General features: G+C 50.5%; 1 protein-coding gene across 1 annotated transcript in view; it reads right to left on the bottom strand.

Moving 5' to 3' along the window:
* Positions 1 to 21,026, bottom strand: part of WWC3 (WWC family member 3) — a 118,111-nt gene extending 97,085 nt beyond the window's left edge. Inside the window, exon 1 of the mRNA XM_045472637.1 lies at positions 20,633 to 21,026. Coding sequence (XP_045328593.1) covers positions 20,633 to 20,916 — 284 coding nt within the window. The 5' untranslated portion in view covers positions 20,917 to 21,026. The remainder of the gene's footprint in view (positions 1 to 20,632) is intronic.
* Between the last annotated feature and the right edge of the window lie 987 nt (positions 21,027 to 22,013).

Here is a 22,013-nt window from a genome sequence, read left to right as displayed (position 1 = left end):
ATTGAACCCACCAGAACTTTTCCAAAACAGACACCAGTTACAAATCATAACGTCCAATAAGGGTCTAATATCCAGGGAGTAGAAGCAAATTGTCAAATTTAACGACAAAAAGGTAAACAACCCAATGTAAAAACAGGCAAAAGGCTTGAATAGATATTTCTCCAAGGCATACAAATGGCCAACAGGCACATGAAAAGAGGCTCACCATCATTAGTCATCGGGGAAATGCACATGAAAACCACAACAGATACCACTTCATGCCCACTAGGATGGTCTTCTTTTCAAAAAGCAAGAAAGCAAGCAAACAAGAAAACAGGACATAACAAGAACTGACGTGGGTATGGAGAAACTGGAACCCTCATACGCTGCTGGTGGGGCTGTAAAATGGCGCAGCCACAGTGGAAGACAGTTGGGTCGTTCTTCCAAAAGTGAAACGTAGAATTATCATACGACCCAACGAATCCAATCCCAGGGACATACCCAGCGATCCTGAAAGCAGGTCTGCAAACAGACACCGGCAGTGCGTGTTCACAGTAGCTCTGTCCACCACAGCCAAAAGGCAGAAACAACCCAAGTGTCCGTGAACGAACAAAGGGACAAACACAGTGGGGTGCTCCGTGTAATGCAACAGTAGGTGGCCGTAAGAAGAAATGAGACCCCAATCTGTGCTATGACATGGATGAATTTGAAAACATCATGCCAGACCCAAAAGACCGTATCGTCTATGATTCCACTTATGCGAAACGTCCAGAACTGGCAAACAATAGAGACAGAAAGCAGCCTGGAGCTGAAAGGGGGGAGGAATGAGGGGTGACAGCTTAATGGGTACAAGGTTTTCTTTTTGGTGGTGAAAATATCTTGGAGCTAGATAGAGACAGCAGTTGCACAACAGTGTGAGCATACTAAATGCCACTGGATTAACCATTTGAAATGGTTAGTGGGGGGTGGGGGGAAAGGCTAGTGGTTAATTTCATGTTATGTGAATTCTACCTCAGTCTTTAAAAATAGGAGAATCGCTTCTCGGCCTTTTGCCTAAGATCAAGTGTAAAAATAGGAGAGAAATGGGTCAAAGGGGGCTTCCTCTTGGACCCTGCTGATCAGAATCTCCTAGGGTAGTGCTGTGTGTATGTGTGTGTGCGTGTGTGTGTGTAAATGCAAATAAACACAAATATACAGCACCCCAGGTTGATCTTGCATCTAGGTTTAAAAAGCACCAGGTTGCACATATGCATATGTGCAACTTTAAATTATTTTTTAATTTTTTTTAATGTTTTATTCATTTTTGACACACAGAGAGAGAGAGAGAGAGAGAGAGAGAGACAGAGCATGAGCAGGGGAGGGGCAGAGAGAGAGGGAAACACAGAATCCAAAGCAGGCTCCAGGCTCTGAGCTGTCAGCACAGAGCCCGACGCGGGGCTCGAACTCACAGACTGCTGCACTCATCCTGGGTAAAGAGTATGGCATGCTGTCCCTCCCTCTCTCCGGAAAAAAAAAAAAAAAAAATCAACGCATTTTTCAAAAATATAAATAGACACATAACATTCAGAAATACAAAGCCGTGACAAAATCCCAGCTACAGGGCACTCAAGAGCAACATAACCAGGACAGTGTGCCCATTTAAAATCATGCCCCCACACTGATGGAAGGACCCAGAGTGCAATTTACACAGATGAATGCAAACTGGACGGGTGTCCTCAGTAAGCACTGAGCGTGACGTGTTCATGATGAACATGAAATAAGAGCAAACGTTAATGGACTCTTAGGGGAACCAACCAGGACCAAAGGGGGTAGGGGAGCTGGAAGCGGCAGCCCAGGCCAGCCCAGCCAAAGGCCGACCGCTCGGACCGTGAGCCGGCTAACCGTCCAGGGCTGGAGACGGCATCGGGCCGAAAGGACCTGGCCCCATGACTGTCGATGGCAACACACAGTCTGAGATTCCTGAGGACACCTGAGGGGCAAGGGCCACCTCGGAACAGAAATATGCCTGTGGCTTCAAGCCCATGCTCCTCGGCCTCTGGCACGGTAGACGGTTCCTGCTGGTATTTCAGAGATCTCGTTTTCTGAATACTCACCAGAGATGGTGAGACACCGTTTTATTACACAATTCCACCAGAGGGGAGGTAGTTACCAAGAGGGACCACCGCACATAGCATTCATTTACTCCTTTATAAACAAACCGCACTGCGATCGACACTTTCTCCAGCACTTTCTTTTCCTTGCTTCTGGAGAGTTCTTTGATCCTATCTTTCTAGCATGTGTAAGACCTAATTATGAAAAGAACGACGGCCTAAAGGTCACACTTTCATTTCACCTTTACTTTCACGGGAAGAACAAAGAACTTCAGTTTCTTTGGAACCCATTAATTAATACAAGAATGTTCAACTTTAATGTAGGGCTACTGTTTGGGTGACAAAAAAAACCCCAACCACTTACACCTCCCAGCTTTGCAAACGTGACCAGCTGACTGCTTTACAAAACCAATTCCAGTAACTCACATGCCTGTGTTACTACCATGTCATTGGTCGGCTTCACGGAAAATTGTCCATTTTCATTTCTTTTACCAGTTCTGTATACGCCAAAGCACCTTCTTCTACTCTGGGTGGAGAGGTAAAGCAACCAGCCACCAGTGAAATGTAAAAAAGGATCCTGGGAAGGGGGCACCTGGGTGGCTCCGTCGGTTGAGCGTCTGACTTCGGCTCAGGTCATGATCTCGCGGTCCGTGAGTTCGAGCCCCACGTCAGGCTCTGCGCGGACAGCTCAGAGCCTGGAGCCTCCCTCGGATTCTGTCTCCGGCTCTCTCTGCCCCTCCCCTGCTCGTACTCTGTCTCTCTCTCTCTCTCTCTCTCTCTCTCTCTCTCTCTCTCTCAAAAATAAAATTTAAAGAAAAATTAAAAAAGAAAAAAAAAAGGATCCTGGGAAGAAGAGGAACGACTCAGCGGCATGCTTGTTATTTTCTGTCACACCATCGATGAAGAGCTCAGTGGTGACACTGACCAGCTCCTGTGCAATCCAAGTCGTTTAAACTGCCATGAGCTTGGTGAGTGTTCCAGGAACTGATCCCGCAGCTCTGGAAGGTGGAAGAACCAGCTTAGCTCTTGCTCCTTCCCCCACCACCCGGCTGGGATTAATCCACATGGTTTTCTAACCCTGACAACAACAAAAGCGTGCCAAGGGTGTTATTTTCCCCGGTGCAAAAAGCGATGGCAGCCACTGCAACCGACGAAAAAGTGGCTACCAGCCACCCCAAAACAGATGGAAAGAACGTGATAGGTCTCTCCACTTTACACAAGATAAAAATCAGCCCATCTGAAGGAAGCGCAGACTTTGATCCCAAGTATTTACTGAGCTGGCACCAGATTTCAAACTGAGATGCCGGCGATGACTCAGGGAAACGTGCGTCTCATCAGTTATGTGTTTATAGAGAACTTCAGGGTGACCCATATTTTTAAAGGGGCTGGGTGATATACAGCATAAGAAAAATGCTAATTAATCATTTTAAAGGCATAATGGCTAATAAGTACACGATCTGTATTTAAAAGTTGAAAGTGGGTGTGTCTACGGTTCCAAGACAGAGCCGAGCGTGGGGAGCTGCTCCAAGAGGAGTCGCTGGTTCTGGCCTGGAGAAGCAAACGCCGCTCTGTCCTCCCTGCCGCGTGCGTGTGAGTGCAAGAAGCTATTCTTGGTAATCCTCGACATTTTTGTCAATGTGCCATCTGCACGCTGACATTCGGGAGGTGTAGGATCCCGGTGGAGGGACGCTTGGGTTTCTGATGTCTTGGCTTTTAACACTGAGATTCAGGGGATGACGATCTCGGTTAACCCGGGGCCAGATCAATCACAGAATGATCCGGGTGCGACGCGTTCGGAAGCGGTCCGTGGACGGCCAACGACACGGCACCACGGCGCTTCTGAAGAAAAGTCACCCGGTGACGAAGCTCTGCCGCGCCGGCCACCACGGGCTTGTGCCTTATTGCTTTAGACCCCAAACCATCCAACCATTAGAAAGCAACCACCAGCCACCTGCTCTTAATAATAAAACCTCAGTTTCTAAACACAACAATTTGTGACATCATATGGGCATCGGCATGCCCCCGCGAGCAGGGTCGCAGCCTGAGCGCCGCTGGCACAGGGGCCGGGTCACTCTCTGCTGTGGCTGCCCTGTGCCCTGTGGGACATCGAGCGGCATCCCCGGCCTCCGCCCGCTGCACGCCAGTACCGACCCCTCCCCACAAACTGCGACCGCCAGAACCGTCTCCAGACATTGCCACGCGTCCCCTGGAGGGCGAAACCGCCCCCGGCTGACAGCCTTGGTTTTGGTGGAATCAGTGAACCTGAGGGCCGGGATAGCTTTTACAGCTGTGGCCACATGCTGCTAGGAAAATATCTAAGTTAACTGTTGAAGTGAATGTTAATGGTTTCTCGCTGCCTCCCTGCAGCCCCGGTCCACCCACTTACCCATCTCCCACCGCCGGCAGGTGAGCCGCGCAGGAGTGAGGACTTTCCAGAGGCGGTGCTACGGTCATGTGCTCTGAGAGTCCCCCTTCCAAGGCCCGAATAGCACAGCGTTTTGGGTAAACTTAATTTCATCCCCAAAGTAAGTCTGTCTGTCAAATATCCAGCCTGGGGCACCTGGGTGGTTCAGCTGGTGAAGCATCTGACTCTTGATGGCACAGTCATGAGATGAAAACCCACGTCGGGCTCCACACTGAGGGTGGAGCCTGCTTAAGACTCTTCCCTCGGCCCCTCCCTCCCTCACTTGTGCGTGCTCGAGCGCGCTCCCTCTCTCAATAAATAAATAATGTGCAGCCAAAAGCTATTAATACACATACGAAAACTGTGTAGTGCACAAGGTTGCTGAGAAGATGTAGCTGAAGACCTTGACCTTGAATCAACCTCTCCTGGTCTTAATATCTGTCCAATATTAAGTATCCAACATTAATTACGGAACAAGATCTAATCATATGATGTGAATTCTTTGAAAGTCCCCAACATCACTGAGTGCTACAAATACCAAGTTCCAGAACAAGATGATGCTGAAACCTGGAAACCAGTAATTCGGTATATATTTGGGGTATTTTCAGATTTATATCCAAGCTAACACAGTAACAACGAAAGCTAAACATGCAGAAGCTTCGGTTGTGTCGACATGGTACACAAACAAGCATGACATCATTTCTCGGATTGGCAAAGTAGGGCCTGTGGGCCAAATTCAACCTGTTTCTTGTCTTCATAAATAAAGCTTTACTGAAGCACAGCCAGGCCCATCCACATTTAGGGATAGCCTCTGGCTACTTTTGAGCTACAACAGCAGAGTTGAGTGCCTGCAACAGAGACCCCGTGGCCTATAAAGCTTAAAATATTTTCTCTCTAGCCCTTAACCAAGAAAGTTTGATGGCCCTGCTCTAACCTGTTCACTCTCTTTAGTAACATTTCACTTCCAGCAACTTCATTCACTCAGCCCACAAAACCAAGAGAATGCAAAGAACAGCTTCAAGCAGAGAGGAAAAATAGTTATCATGAACTCTGAGTGCCTGCCTTTACACTGGTGGGTCCCCAGGGCCACACAACTACAAGGAAAATAAGGAAGCAACTCAGAAGCGGAAGAGAGCTGATGGAGAGAGGAAAATTTGATAGGCAGAAGAAAAAAGACTTTGAAGACCCACAATGCTGAAAGACTATTTACTATGATCACAAGAACAATTAGAATGTGTCTACTATGCACTAGACATTGACCTAAGTGCCCCCATTTTATGGAAAAGGAAACTAAGGCTCAGAGAGCCCAAATACTGCCCTAGGGCACACACCGAACGGCAGAGCCAGGAGTCAGACTCAAGATGTCTACGTCTAAAATGAGGGCTAAGCACACGTGGGTGGTCCCTATGGTTAGTGGTCCATTCCAGGACATATCAACGGCCCTGTTCACCCATACAAACCCTAACTATCAAGAAAATGTCACATTTTAATACACCCAAGAAACAAGAAGCATGTAGTACAATTTTAAGAGCTTCTTCCAAAAAAATGTGTGAAAGAGAAGAATGCTGACATTTAAAGGCCCAAGTATCAGGGCGCCTGGGTGGCTCAGTCCGTTAAGCGTCCGACTTCGGCTCAGGTCATGATCTCACGATTCGTGAGTTTGAGCCCCGCGTTGGGCTCTCTGCTGTCAGTGCAGAGCCCGCTTTGGATCCTCTGCCCTGCTCTCTCTCTGCCCCTCTCCTGCTCACACGCTCACTCAAAAGTAAACACCAAAAAAATAATAATAATAAATTTTAAAAATAAATAAAGGCCCAAGTATCAATCGACCCTTCAGCCACAAACTGCATCACAACCCAAACACTGCCACATAATCCGATGTCACATCGACTCTTCTGAAACAGAAAGCAGCGCCGGTGAGTCCTCCTAGAAGGAAAATTCCTCTGAATGAAGGACGTAGGTGCCTTCATGAAAACCACCTATGTTTTTGATCGAGTGATGATCACCAGGTTGTTCGTGGCAGTGGTCTCCCCTTACGGTTGGCAACGCTCCTGGACAATGTTAGCATATGGCTTCTTAAGGGTACCTGGTGACTTCAGGGACATTTCCAAAAGCTTTTTTTTATTGTCCATTGCAGCAGAGCTGACATACAAAATGCTACATCGTATGGACGCTCTGAGGAGCCCGGAAGCCTTCTGCGTGGCGAGCGGCTGCCAACTCTCATTGACATTAGCCTGGTCTGTCCCACCACCAAAGCGAGGGAGGCACCGGAATGTAAGAACAGGTTCGCTTTATAAGATTTTTTCAAAACAATTTTATTGAGGTATAATCTACATACCATAAAACCCTCCCTTTTTACGTATACAATTCACTGATTCTTAGTAAACGTGCCGAGTTGTACAAAACCTAATCCAGCGTTCGAACGTTCTCATCGCAGAGGTAGCTCCCTTTCCCACCTCCGGCCTCAGGCAACAACTAGTTTTCTATCGCTATGGGTTTGCCTTTGGGGGACATTGTGCCGTCTTATGTGTCTGTTTCTTTCACTCAGCATCGTGTCTTCGAGGTTCATTGATCCCTTCCCTTTTCATGTGAAACCCGCTCGGTACTTGGGGGCTGCACACCACAGTTTAATGCTAGGATGGGTGCGAGGCCGAGGAAGAGCCGGAGAAAGCAAAGAAGGTTCTTCACGAACCTCCACTGTTCAATGGACGCCATATGACGTCACGAGCCTAAATGCAAAGCAGCCTGGGAGCACTTCTAACAAGTCTGTCAAGTGCACGGAAGATAAATGAACACCCACAAGAGAGATATAAGAGAAACATACAATAGTCGGCTTGAGGCATCCAAATGCCAACAACTTAATAGTTCTAAAAACTCTTGGAGCAGAAAAAAGACATTAGCGGAAAAACCTGGTGAAATCCAAATAATGTCTGGAGTTTTATGAACAGAAACATATCCAAACTGGCTTCTTAGTTTTGACAAATACACTATGGTGATATAAGATATTAACAATGGGGGGAGCTGTCTTATCTTTGCAACTCTTCTGTAATTCTAAAACATTCCAAAACAGATGTGTATTAAAACCAACCAACCAACCACTGGTCTGCATTCAGCCCAGGCCTTTAGCTATCTCCTAAAGCAAACGCGGGGCAAAGCACTGCTGCTGAGAAAATAATTGCACCTAAGCAGCACTATAATTATAGTACTTATATAATCACAAATATCAAGGGACAGTCTAAAGGGTCAAAAACAGAGAACTACTTAATAGATGAGGCCCAGACGCTCCGTGGCAGCCTGCACCCCCAGTAAGAATGTCCGTGATGGACACTGCAGACGCCACGAGATAGACACACACGAGCAAGGACGGCTCTGCTGGCTGCAAGTGACAGAGACCCCAGTTCAACCAGATTTGGAGGGTTAAGTAGACACTGTTAGTTCACATTTCATGTAAGAAAAGGTGCTGCGGGCAGGTAGCTCTAGAACCTTCTTCAATCAGCTACCATCCACCTTACCAAGGGTGCAGCCTTTTCTCTCTGCCACCCTGGGCTTCTCGGCCAGCTCCCTCCTGGCTTTTGTGGCAGCGACGTAACCACCCAGCTCCGGATGTAGGTGGAGACGGGGTCGTCAATTAGCAGAAGGAGGAGTCGCTTCCACGCAGGTCCCGCAGGAATGAGGAGCCTTGTCCTCAACTCTGGCTGTCCCGCACCTCCCCCTGCGCTCACGGCACAGCTCTGGGCCACGTGCTCCTGCCTCAGCCAAACGCAGGCAGGCCCGGCTACTGCCACTTGGGGCCAAATAACTCCTCGTGGTGCTGGGGGCTGTCCTACGCACTGGAGGACATCCAGCAGCTTCCCTGGCCTCCACCTCCTAAATGCCAATCGCACCCCATCCCCACTCCCCAGCTGTGATGATCAAAAATGTCTTCAGACGTGGCCAAATGGCCCCGCAGGGGCAAACCCACTCCCAGCGGAGACCGACCGGCTCTGAGCAAGCAGGACTTCAGCAGGAGCTGCAGAGCGGTTAACATCCCCTGAGCCAAGGCAAGGGTGGGCACTCCAACAAAGCGGGGGGCTCTGACTGCAGGCAAAGACGACTGCTCTTGAGAATTCTAGAATATTTGAGAAAAACTAAGTGGAACACAGAAATACACAAGTAAGTCAAACCTGTTTCTAGGGGGGCACCTGGGTGGCTCAGTCGGTTGAGCGTACAATTCCTGATTTCGGCTCAGGTCGTGATCTCGAGGTTTGTGAAATTGAGCCCCACGTCGGGCTCTACTCTGACAGTGCAGAGCCTGCTTGCGATCCTCTCTCCCTCTCTCTCTGCCCCTCCCCGCTCTCTCTGAATCTCTCTCTCTCTCTCAGAATAAACATTAAAAAAACCCTGCTTCTACATGCATAATTACATTCAAAAAACATTTACTGGGCACCCACTGTGTGGTAGGTATTGTGTAGAAAAGGAGAGTAAAATCTAAATAAGTTAAAGGAGAGGAGATGGTTTAAATCAAAACAAAACAAAACAAAACTATAATTGCTTGGTCCCTTCATTCTCTCACTTGTCTTTCCTTTTGCTTTTTATTTTGAAATAAGAGATTCACAGAAAGTTGCTCCTTCTGTGGAAGGGAGGCTCCTTTACCCAGTTTCCCCCCATGTCATGCCCTGCGCAACTACATCACAAGGCCAAACCAGGGGACCGACACCCACACAGCCCCCACGGCTTACTCAGAGTTCATGTGCACATCTGTGTGCACGTGAGTGGCTGTACACATCGTGTACTAGTTCCGTGTCATTTCCCCACATGTGTAGTTTCTATAACCACAATGAAGACGTAGAAATATCCTGCCACCACATGCCTCCCTCGAGCCACTTTTATAGCCACACCTACCCCTGCCCCCCATCCCTAACCCTCAGCAACCACTAATGTGCTCTCCAACTCCATGTTATTATTTTAAGAATGCTATCGGGGCGCCTGGGTGGCTCAGTCGACTAAGCATCCGACTTCGGCCCAGGTCACGATCTCACAGTTTGGGAGCTCGAGCCCCGCGTCGGGCTCTGTGCTGACAGCTCGGAGCCTGGAGCCTGCTTCGGATTCTGTGTCTCCCTCTCTCTCTGCCCCTCCCCTGCTTGCACTCTGTCTCTCTCTCTCAAAAATAAAGAAATATTAAAAAAAAAAAGAATGCTATATAAACGGAATCCTACCAATTTCTTTCTGCGTCTCAGTTTGCTCTGAAGAGGAACAGGCTAATGAAGAGCCCTCCCTGTAACACTGGTCCCAGGGGGTCTTTTCTGCCCCTCCAGGCCTGTGAAGGGGGGTGTGGAGGGGCAGAGAACAGCTGGGTTTCTTCTTTCCATCTGCGTGTTGTTAGCAAGCAACATATGTGCGCACACACAATTCTCTTAACGGGCCTTTAAAACCCACTTCAGTTCATAAAGTACAGGGGGGCGGGTCCACTTACCCAGGAGCACAAAAGAATGAGTCCTTTACTCAAAATTCTCCCAGGAACTAAGGTTTTTTTGCACCTTCAAACCTTAGCTTTTTTTAACTGTGTTTTTCCCAGCTCTACTGAGATGTAATTGACATATAACATAGTGTAAGTTCAAGGTGCACAATATGATTCGATAGGCTTGTATATGGCAATATGATTATCACCATAGCGTGTGCTAACACCTCCATCACATTACCCGATTACCATTTCCTCTTTGTGGTGACACCAATTAAGATCTACTCTCTTAGCGATTCGAGCATATGACACAGTACCGTTCACTACAATAACAGTGCTGTGCAGTGGATCCCCAGAATTAAAAATGTATTTTTAATGAAAATCTTTTTAAATGTGGTTATTTTCCTGCCTTCTTATACAGTCTTAACTCGCATCCTATTTAAATGATCTAATCTAACTCTACCGGTTGTCATATGACAGATACAACGTCCGTTTTGTTTTTTTTAACGTTTATTTATTTTTGAGAGAGAGAGAAACAGAGTGTGAGCGGGGGAGGGGCAGAGAGAGAGGGAGACACAGGATCCGAAGCAGGCTCCAGGCTCCGAGCTGTCAGCACAGAGCCTGACGCGGGGCTCGAACTCACGAATGGTGAGATCGTGACCAGAGCCGAAGTCGGATGCTTCACAGACTGAGCCATTCAGGCACCCCTACAACATCCTTTTCCGAAGAAGTTTCTATGGAGGGGTTCCTTGACTAAATTAAGGTCCCCACTGGCTTTTATGATTCCAAGCCCCTTTCCTCTGGTTAGACTTCCCACAGGGGTTTTCAGGTCTTATCCTGTGCCACCCCCCACAGGTCCCCTGACCAATGGTCCCCTGACCACAGGTCCCCTGACCTTAATTAATCCTTTTTTTAAAACTGTTTTTTAATGTTTTTATTTACTTTTTAGAGAAACAGACAGACCAAGTGGGAGAGGGGCGGAGAGAGAGAGGGAGACACAGAATCCGAAACAGGCTCCAGGCTCTGAGCTGTCAGCACGGAGCCCGACGCGGGGCTTGAACTCACGAACCGTGAGAACATGACCTGAGCCGGAAGTCAGTTGCTTAACTGACTGAGCCACCCAGGCGCCCCAATCCTGTCTTCTAAGATCAGGGATCAGCACACTTTTTCAGTAACGTTTTCGGCTTTGCGGCCCCCACGGTCTCTGCCCAGCCACTTAACTCTGTCCTCGTAGTTAGTTGTAGCTTGAGAGCAGCCACGGAGTGTGCGGCTAAGCTCCAACGAAACTTTATTCGTGGACGCTGAAATCTGAATGTCACATAAATTTCACAAAATACTACTCTTCTTTTTATTCAACCACTTGCAAATGGAAAACCCATTCTTATCCCACAGGCTGCCCAGGAACAGATGCTGGGCCGCCCCCTCTCCTAAGACCTCCTGGGGCCGGCCACTGCATCTGGGAAAGAACCTACACTTACACGCTGGTCCATCTAACGACAAGTATTGCCCTTCTCCTTGTACAAGTAAGAAACTCTGGGCACAAGGAAGTTCAGGGATTTGCACGGCAGCACGGCGCTGGTGGCAGGCGCTGACCTGGGGCGCCCGCATCGTCGGGCTCCAGGGCTGCCGCGGTCCTGACAGCCCACGGCGAACCACCCCGGCACCGGCTTATTATTCCACGTGGGTTCTTCTGTTTTCCCCAGCAGCGTTTCCATCTCCCCGAGGAAAGCGGCTAGGTGATGTTCATTTGTTACTCTCCATGGCCCCCGGCACAGACGTAGCATCTAGATCGGGGTGTTTGTTTGTTTGTTTGTTTGGGGTTTTTTTGATTTTTCTTTTTGCATCTAGGTTATTGAAAAGTCTTACTGTACATATTAGTTTTTTTGGCTCCCTGTCCCTCACGTTGAAGAGAAATGTGAAAGATTTTACATTTCTCTCTTTCTCAAAGTAACAAATTAAAGGCTAAATTAAGGAACAAACGAAAAGCAAAAATCTCTTTTCTTTGATTGTCAATTGACTTTTCTTAGAATGTGCTGGCAGCTCCCGCGGGCAAGTTCACGCAGCTGCCCTTAGTTAGGATCACGTGAGGGCGTATCCTCGTATTAAACCAGAAGCAGAAGCATAAAACCAGACCCCTACAATGGGGATGAGCCACAAAAACATTAGGCTAGATGAAAGAAGCCTAACACAAAAGGCCACATAGCGTACGATTCCATTCATTCATTCATTCATTCATTCATTCATTCATCCATTTTATGAAACTGAAATAAACCCTTTCACTTATTTATGCTTCTCCATTTTGTTTAGAACAACCACCACCACCACCACCTTAATATCACTGATGCCCTTCCCCCTCACCCTTCCTCGGGCTGGCGGGTGGTTAATGGGGAAATGGCCCCCAGGGATGGGGCCAACCGTAAGAGCCCTTGGGGAGGTAATGGAACCCAAGTCCCCTGCCCAGGGGATGGGACACCTGTAGATCATATGATTCCATTTGGAGGCAATGTCCAGAACTGGCAAAGCCAGAGGGCCCGAAAGCAGCCTGGGGCTGCCAGGGCCCACGGGGGGTGGGGGAGGGAACGGGCAGTGGCTGCTTAATGGGGACAGGGTATCCTACCGGGGTGAAGGAAAGGTTTTGGAACTGGACAGCGGGGACGGCCGCACGACACGGTGACCGAACTGAATGCCACGGAGTGGCTCACTTTAAAATGAGTAATTGTTATGAAACGTACCTCAATACAACGACATGGAAAACAACGGTGGTAGATCCGTAATATTCCAACAGTGGCAAGAGCACCGGGACTTATCATTAAGCGACAGTGTCAAGCCACGGGGGCAAGTCGATAGCATGATCCCGTTTCTGTAAAATCCCCAGACAGGGGTCCAGGTTCATGCACATGTGTTTCGGCAGAGTGTCGAGAAGGGACCAAAGGACACACAGCAAGCTGTTATGGGAGCTCCCTCTGGGAAGGGGCAGGCGGGGATTTGCACGCACTCTGCGTGTTCATGCACGGTTTCGTTCTCGGGTGGCAGGAACGCTTCAGTGGCTTCCCCGTGGAACAGAAGGAACACCCCAGGTCCCCGTGGGCCTCGACATGTGAAAGGGCAGCCACAGTCGGTTCCACGCACAGCTGTGCACAGGAGCACGGCGCCAAGTGAGGGGCCACAGTTGCCGTGATGCCAAACAACGGATTTTTACCAAGGTTCCCGCGGCTCGGCCGCGTCCATCAGCTGATCAGTCACGTGAAGTGCATCAGACGTCACAAACAAGTCCCGCAGGCTGCAGAAGGGCCCATCGGGACAGCATCACCCTCCCCTTTAAACCCGCTTCTCTTCTCTGAGAAGTGGGCCGGCGTGCAGGAAGGGCATTTCTGGACAAGGGAGAGAGAATGGAGCGAGGGTGCAACAAAGGTGTGCGGCCTCAGCCAGACCTCCCTTCCCCCCTGCACTGGGCTCTGAGTGCCAGGCCCCACCTTGCACATCGGGACCTGGCCGGCCAGGCGGGCGTGACCCTGGCCCCGGCCGTGACCTGCCAGGCGAGGTCCGCCAGCCGTCCTGGGCCAAACTCCCCCCGTTCCAAATCCTCACGGGCTTCACCTGAGCTCTCCTGTCCGTCCCAAGATCACAGACACTTCCCAGGATTAACGGAGACCTGGGGGAAAAGGGCCAGAAAACATTTTCCCAAGAGCCGGAATGAGCAGTTCCCAAACAGCACGCAACAAAGAGCCACTTGTCAAAATTCTGAAATTCCAAGCGCAGTGACAGAACTGAACATACCTACCTAAGCCCAACATCGTAACACCGTGTGGAGCTGTGACATCATCTTCGGAAACAGCAATCTACTCAAGGCTCATGTCAGGGAATAGAAACTCAAACCTAAAACACGGGCTACCTGGGCGCCACGTGCGGAGGGCGCCGGGACTCGGAAGACCCCCCCACCCCCCCAGCCGGTTCAACCATGGACAGCACTACGGAGGGGCCACAACAAGCAGCGAGCAAATGAGAACAGACAACAGCTGATCACAGCCAGCCCAAGCCTCGTGTTTTTCAGGGAATACACGAGGTCATGTTTACATTCTGACATTGTAAACATAGGAAGGGTCATTTTTCTGTGAGTAGAACAGCTGCAGTTGACAGGGTGGAATTCAAGCCACGGCCACTTCCTCTAGTCTGTAGGGACACCTGGACAAGGACGGCACTTCAGGGCAGCCTCTAATGCTGTGCCCTAGCCACCCGGTGGGGCCGTACTCGGCAACGAAAAGGAAGGAAGCACCATTCCACGCTGCGACACGGATAAACCTCGAAGAGATCATGCTGAGCAAAATAAGCCAGACCCGGGAGGCCACAGAGCGTATGACTCCACTTAGATGAAATGTCCAGAACAGGCAAATCTACAGGGACAGAGAGCAGATTAGCAGTTGCCAGGGGCTGGCGGCGGTGGAGAGTGACTTTGGGTAACAGGTACAGGGTTTCTTTTTGGGGTGAAGGAAATGTTCTGGAGTTAGTGGTGATGATGGCACAACCTTGTGAATATACTAGAAGCCACTACCTACGCAGTGTACTTTGAAATGGTACATTTTAGAGTAAGTAAATCTTATCTCAACTTTTGTTAAGCGGGGAGAATTTTCAGGGCAAATCCAGTGGATCCATACCCTCAGAGGCCTGCCCCGCCCTGGAGACGAGCACCTTCCCGTGGCACAGAGCTCCACGGGCAGAAGGGGTCTGTCTCCCACGGTGGCTATCCGGCGTCCTGGCTGAGCTTCCCACGCCATGGCAATGCCGTGCCCACCTTGGCGGTGCTCTATCTCCTGGTGGTGCCGAGGCTGGCGCCTAAGACCCACCAGAAGATCTCCCGCCTGGCTCGATGACTCATCCACCCAAGTGCAGGGCTTTCTGCCGAAGGACCAGCCTAGCCGACTCCCTTTCTCCTTCCCTCTCACTTCCTTAGCCCCTTTAAAGAAATAAAAAGAGGGCTCACCAGATGGAAAACACTGGAGACTCCGCAGCTCCACTAACAGCCTTTCCAGATGCCCTCACCATGTCTGTCAAGAGCTCCCGATTCCACCTGCCTCGATTCAAGTATTAGCTAAATACTGTGCCCTTGTTTTCATCAGTTTCTCTCGTACAATCCCTGCCTTTTCTAGCCCCACTGCTCCCAATCTCTCTCAATCAGGCCCTCACCATCCATGAAGACCTCCCAAGAGTTTCCAACTGGCCTCTTCTCTTGGAAATTCACCCTACCCACCACCCCACATTTGGCCAGCACATCAGATGACTAAGGTGAGACTCCACACTATTCGGAAAGGAACAAGGACTCCTAACTGCTGGGAGGAGCTAGGGAGAAAATGGGTGTAACGAGCATACTAGCACAGTACCCCCTAAGCATTCTACAAGCACCAGCAATCACCGTCATTATCAAAGACACCAAGCTGACCAGATGCTTCCATTCTCAATGGGAAACAAACCTCTTGCTTCCCTCTTATAAGGTCCATGATTACATGGGGCCCACCCGGATAATCGGGAACAATCACCTCATCTCGAGATTCTTAACTTAATCCTACCTACAGACGTCATTGTAACATCTTTGGGGGAGTCATTATTCTACCTACCACGGGGTGGGGGAGAGGGGGCAAAATATCAAACAACAATGAATGCAAGATAAAAATAACTGGTGGGTGTAACACAGAGCAAGGGGCACAGTTACCTGGCCAAGGGAGGGTCACGTCCAGGTAGTAGACGTGGGCTCAACTCTGGAGTCAGACAGACGCTGCCCCTCTCTGGCTGTGGGCAGAGAGGTTACTGAGTCAACCTCCCTGTCCTGTTTCATCACCTGCCCACCCACACTCCGTGCGGCCACTGTGGGCTTTCAGTGACAGCATCCAGACAAACCCCTAGAGCGCTTCGCACACGGTCAGCACTCCACTTCTGTTGACCATCATCACAGACCTGAGGGACCTCAGTGGGGAGCAACCAAGAGGCAGGAACAGCACGGTGAGGTGTGTAAGCCCCACGGAGGCAGGGACCCGTCTGCTAGTGCTCGCCACTAGAGTCTCAAACCCTGGAAGAGCACCCGAGACGGAGAGGCTGTGCAACAGTTATCAAATGAACGAACGAACGAACGAACGAACACAGAGGTAGGATGCTTAAGAGTGGGTGGGGTTTGGGCAGCTGAGTGGCATACCAGAAAGAGCACTGGTTCCGGGCCCGAAGACCCAGCTCAACTTCCCGTGCGCCCATCTGCCGGCAGGACGTCCCCATAGCTGTGGCCTTCCAGTGCGAAATGAGAGCCTGCACAAGACCGTCCTCGCTCCTCCAAGCCCAAAGTTGAGGGTTCCAAGCTCTGCGTGCTGTTACCCAAGGCTCACCCCCCTTACACAAAGACTCTGGGTCAGTCAAATTGACCTCATTTATCCTGAACACGCAGCACTTCCTGTCTCCAGCACTGTCCTCACATGCCTCCTTTTCTTCCCCAGCTCCAAGAGAGCACGCAAGAAACCCTCAACCTAGGAAATCAATGGAAGAAGGTAAAGACCCCGCAGGCTCAAATGAGCCCTCCGTCCTTTTCTCAGAAGCCATCACCACCTGACAATGGTTCTTGGTGACCACTGTCTTCATTGTATATGTCTGTCTCCCATCCCCCAGAAAACCCGGGTCTCCCCATCCACCTTCCCAAGAATCTCTGTAAATACTTCCACATTTTACTGGATTTAAATGGGAATAACTGAATTCAGTAGCATTTAACTCTGCTTAATTTTACTGAACGTGTCGGAAAGGCAACCAGCAGTAGCAAAGGGACCTGGACTAGAAGAAACTCACCAGGCTCGCCGGGTGACTTTTAACACATCACTTGACCCATGGGCTCCTGAAGCAGAACCTACTACAGAAGGTGAAACATTATTTCCACTTTCAGAATCAGAGTGAAAAGGGAGAAGAGGAAACTTAGAGAGTTCCAAACATCCGGGATCTATTTTCAGAAATGACTTTTCCATTCACTTTTCTTAAAATAAAAAAAAAAAAAAAAAAAAAAAAAAAAAAAAGGAAGGAAGGAAGGAAGGAAAGAAAAAGAAAGAAAGATACTAAGCCAAGAATAGACCAAGAAATGACTATTGATTCTTCCAGGAGCCCACCCATTATGGCCTTAAAAGCAAGATGCTCCCCCATGTCCATACAAACAGTACCTGTTCTTCAAAAAAAAAGAAAAATAGAGAAATCATTGCTTATTTATCAGAAAGTTTATATAACCCAGAAACAGATTCTGTGGAGTAAATATGGTAAACCGCCCATTAATTAATACTGAATAAAAGTTCTAAGAAGCGGGTCATGATGTCACCTGGCTCTGTCATATGGGGCTCCAAACCTGGCAAATTCCCAAACCATGGATTGTTTTCTCCATAAAGCAAGAGCCTGTTCAAAGGAATTTTAATATACCACAGAATGTCTCCAGTTGGAGCAGGTCAAATCCCATCTCGTGAACAAATGGGTCCCTAAAAGCTCATGTCATGATATCGTCTGGGTCTTCCACCATCGTCGGGATTATTTACATTCTGTTCAACCTCAAGTGTGATCTGGTCCACCATTCTTAAGCTGCCCAAAGTTGGTATTCCAGTGTTGCACAATCTCAACTGAGCTACAAGAAACAGAATGTGAAGTTTCGATCGCTCAGTCCGCCTATAGGATGATATCGACACAACCCCACAGGAAGCACACATATACACAGCTGTCAAAAGCACTCAAGGTTTTCAAAGCAGGCAAAAATGTTCTTCCCAAATTTTCTGCCTCAACAGCAAATACGTTTTTATAGAGCAGTCATTGAACTCTGAGTTAATATACGTAGGATGCATATGTGCAACTAATGTAAACCACACAAGGCTCATCCACGGGAGCTACGAGCCATAGAAATGATGAATTCACTTTATATTTTTTAATGCAAAACCCTTTGTTAAAGGATAAAATCCTTTGTTAAAGGAAACTATGAACATTATACACACAGTACTGATCTGCAGAGATGGTGATTTTTAAACCTGAGGCGGGGGGGTGGGGGTGGGGATTCAAAATCAAACTAAAAAAACTGCATTTTGGAAATACTGAAATTTTTTATACATCTGTAGCCACATCTGTAAAGACTGTTTCCTTGGGCTTGCAACCTCTTGGTTGTGACTCCAAAAAGAAACGATACCTACAGTAATTCACCAACACACCCCGAGCCTTGGCAATATCAAATGTTGTTAAACACAACAGTGAATGGAATTACTCTAAAACCCTAGAAGAGATTATTTACAACCCTCGGTCCTCAGTTATTTTGCTTACAGCAGCATATTTTATGCTATTATGGCTTTTACTAAATCGTATATGAAATCATGTTTTAAGTCAGCAACAATTTTCGCCTAACCTACCACATTCACATATTCCTTCATAATCTCGTTTTCTTTAAAAACCTATTTGTGTATCTGCCACTCTGTCAGTCCTCTATTTGGAAGCTGTTTGGAGAAAGTCCTTGAACAGCGTCTTCCAGTTGTGTGACTCAAACACAACTCAAAAAGGGTTTCAACTGTCAGACGCACATGGAGAAAATGCGCTCCGACAAACCGTTTTTTCCATATGATAAAAATCAATTACAACCTTAAAGGATAATCAGTCACCCATAAAAATCAGCAGGCTTCTGTTTTGAAAGAGGAAAAAGAATGGCTATTACACCATACCCCATTTACACCCTTCGGTAGACTCCACTTAAATGTTTGTGGCTTGCTGAACATTCCATACATATTTCGGGCAAGGTATTATGGGAGCTGAAGTGCAAGCTGTCCCCTGCTGAATTTCACTCACTATAAAAACAATGTCTCATAAAAGTATACACATGTTTTTACTTTACAAAAAATGTAAAATATGCACTTTTGTTCACTCAATCGACACTTTTAAGCATTAGAAACGGGGACTTCTAAAAAATCTATAACATAAGCAATGTCTGAAAAGGGGGAAAATGTCATTCAGTTCGCGCAAACAGATTTCTGGAAAAAAGAACATACGAAATGTGTATGAAGCACACAGAAAGGAAGATTCTACAAGCTGACTTCCATTGGGTCTGCTCACCTATGCCCTGGGTCATACCATTAAAATGGAAAGTTTCACATTTATATTTTTCATCTTGAATCCCCACTCCGACGTAACCACAACTGTTTTATATTACCCTCATAAAATGAGCCTTAGCCTTTTCTAAGCCAAACGGTGTTTTTAATTGGTTCATTTTCCAGTTGTTTGGGTTTTTAACAGACATACAGCATAAAAGGGCGTCACACTCCAAGCAGTTCTACCAATTCCAGAACCATCCAAGGCTTGATCAAACAGCTGTGGCTCTAGCCTTTGGTTAAAATTATTATATGATCTCACCTGATTTTCAAAATAACCAAGCATCTTTCTAACCCATAAAACTGTGCTAAGATTGATCTAAGTTTCTGAGTCCAGAAGTTTGCTGTGTTCAGGGAAAATGTTAGGGAAGCACGATCCTTTGGCTTTGTTTTTCCCTATCTGAACCCACAGAGATCTTCAAACAATAATGCAGCAGCTTCCCTCCTCCAAAGTTTATTTTCAAATGCCAGTGCCATGCAGCACTGCCTTTCCTGTGCAGGTGAGGGGAAAGCAGGACCAATGTCACCAAACTGAACCTTCTCAAGTCTTGAAATCACTGGGGAGCCAGCACTATTGCCTTTCTGGCACCCAGCAAGATATCAGGTAACCACCAGAAATACTCGGTTTCAACAGAATCCCCAATTCCACACACACACACACACACACACACACACACACACACACACACACTGCATCTCTCCAAAAGCAGCGGAGCCATTGAAACCAGCAATCAAACAGAAAGTTAAGGAAAAGCGTCATTACATGAACTTAATTAAACGCAATATGGTAGTGCTTTCAGAAGAATCCTTTTTTTCTCCTCCACGGGATTTATTTACATGAATAAGACGACAACTTGGTGCCCTGTTCACATCTTGCACAAAAAGGAAACCTGAAATTCAGCTCTTGTTTTTCGTTTACCCCAAAAGCATATGGGTCTAATCATATTCCATTCTGCCTGCAGTAGGCAAGGCTCTTTCCATCAGAATTTTACCTCAATTTTTAAGGCGCTAAAGAGCAACCATCATAGTTTGGGAGCGGGCTCTCCCAACTGCAAAAGAACTGGGAATCCCTGAAGTGGCCCGTCTGGCACCAGTTTCTGGATGGAAAGTACGCTGAGCCCGCCAGACAAGGAACCCACACCACGAAGCTGGAGCGCACGTTTCGGCTCCAAGATGACAGCTCATCTGGCCACCGCGGGGCCGGGGGCGGTGGGCCGCTGAGGCCCGGCAGGGATGGGCGAGGCCGCGGCGGAAAAAGGAAAAGAGGGCCATCCGTCAGCCCCTGGAGAGGAAATTCCAGGCGCCCAGCTTCCAGGCGCCGGTCAGCGGGTGACGTGAGGGAACCAAGTCACTGTGTCGGCCCCGCGGCGGGGGCCGGGAGGCGGCCGGGGCTCCGCACTCCGGGGGCTCGAGGCCGGGAGAGGGGGCGCCTCGATCCTCGTCCAAGGCCCCGGGGTGGGGGCGTGGAGGGCCCGAATCAACGCCCGGACCCCCGAGGACGCGCGATCTTCGTCCAGATCCGGAGGCCTCCCGGCGTCCTCGATCCCCTCCCCGAACCCAAGGGATGGAGCGCCCGGATCCCGGCCCGCACCCCCGCCCTTACCGGTCGCGCGGGTCGATCCACGACGTCTGGCGCGTGTTGTGGTCGATGTAGAAGACGCGGCCGTCGTAGTCGCGCGCCTCCTCCCAGCCGGCGGGCAGCGGCAGCTCGGCGCTCTCCCGGGCCCGCGGCGGCGGCGGCGCGGAGGGCGCGGAGGGCGCGGGGGCCGCGGCAGGGGGCGCGGGCGGCGGCGGCTCCCGAGCGGGCTGCGCGGGCGGCTGCGGCTCCCGCGGAGCCTCCCGCGGCTCTCCCCGCCGCCGCCGCCGGCCGCCGCTCAGCCACGGCATGACGGCACGGGCCCCGCCGCCGCCGCCCGGCCGCCCCGCGCGCGCCGCCTCCTCAGCCAGCACTAAGGCCCGGCGCCCGGGGCGCGGGGGCGGCCGCGGGGAGCCGCCCGCCGCACCCGGTGCATCCTCCGCCCGGCGCCCGCGCACCGGCGCCCGCCCGCTGCCCTCTTGGCCCTGCGCGCCGCCGTCCGCCCGCCCGCCCGGATCGCTCGGATCGCCGCCACGCGTAGAGTCACAGCCCCGGCGCCGCCACCGCCGCCACCGCTGCTGCCGGCGGCCCCTCGGTTCCCGCGGCGCGCCCGGCCATCTTCGTTCCTCGGCGCGGCCCGGTCGGGAGGGGGGCGGGGCTGCGTAGGCCCCGCCCCTCCCACTGCTCCGCCCCCCTCGGCCCCGGCCGCTTCGACGGCCCCGCCCGCGGCCGCTGCTAGTCCCCCAGTCTCCCTCCGCTGCTCCGCCTCCGAGCTCCCCGGGGCTCCTCGGCTACCCGCTCCTCTACCCCCGAGCCCCCGCCCCCGTCCGCTGCCGCTCCTCCGGCTCCCCCGCCGGAGGCGCCTTCTCCCCTCCGCCGCTGCTCCTCCTTCTCCTTCCCCTCGGGCTCCGCGCGCTCCTCCCTCTTCCCACTCCATCACCTCCCTCCTCCGGCCCCGCCGGGAAACCGCGCGGGGGCCAGGATGGGCGCCGCCGCGTCCGCCCGCCCCCGGGCCACCGCGGAGAGGAAAGAGGGCCGGGAGGACGGCACCCCACCCGAGCTGCAGGCGCGGCCCGCCCCGGGGCTGACTCCTGGGACCCACACAATTCCCGGGGGAGAGGGCGGTCACCTCACTTTACCCACTCCCGGGACTTGGAAGTCTGGGGGCCTCCCCTCTGCCGACTTGGGGTGGGGGAGGACAGCGCCTTGGGTCTCCCGAGTGCCCGAGACGGTCCCGCGAGGGCGGGAAATGCCCCGGAGGGGAGGCCGAGGGAGCTGGGGAGCTGGAGGAGGAAGCCGCGGCCAGTCGTCCTGGGTCGAGCTGGGAGGACACACCTGGGAGCAGGGAGCTGGGCAGGTGGCCACTTACGCATTATGGATCCCTGCCAGGAGAGCCCCAGAAGGACTG

The sequence above is a fragment of the Leopardus geoffroyi genome, chromosome X (assembly GCF_018350155.1).
Source record: "Leopardus geoffroyi isolate Oge1 chromosome X, O.geoffroyi_Oge1_pat1.0, whole genome shotgun sequence".
NCBI lineage: Eukaryota > Metazoa > Chordata > Mammalia > Carnivora > Felidae > Leopardus > Leopardus geoffroyi.
Note: the sequence above shows the minus strand (reverse complement) of the source record. Positions and strands in the feature narration are given on the sequence as shown.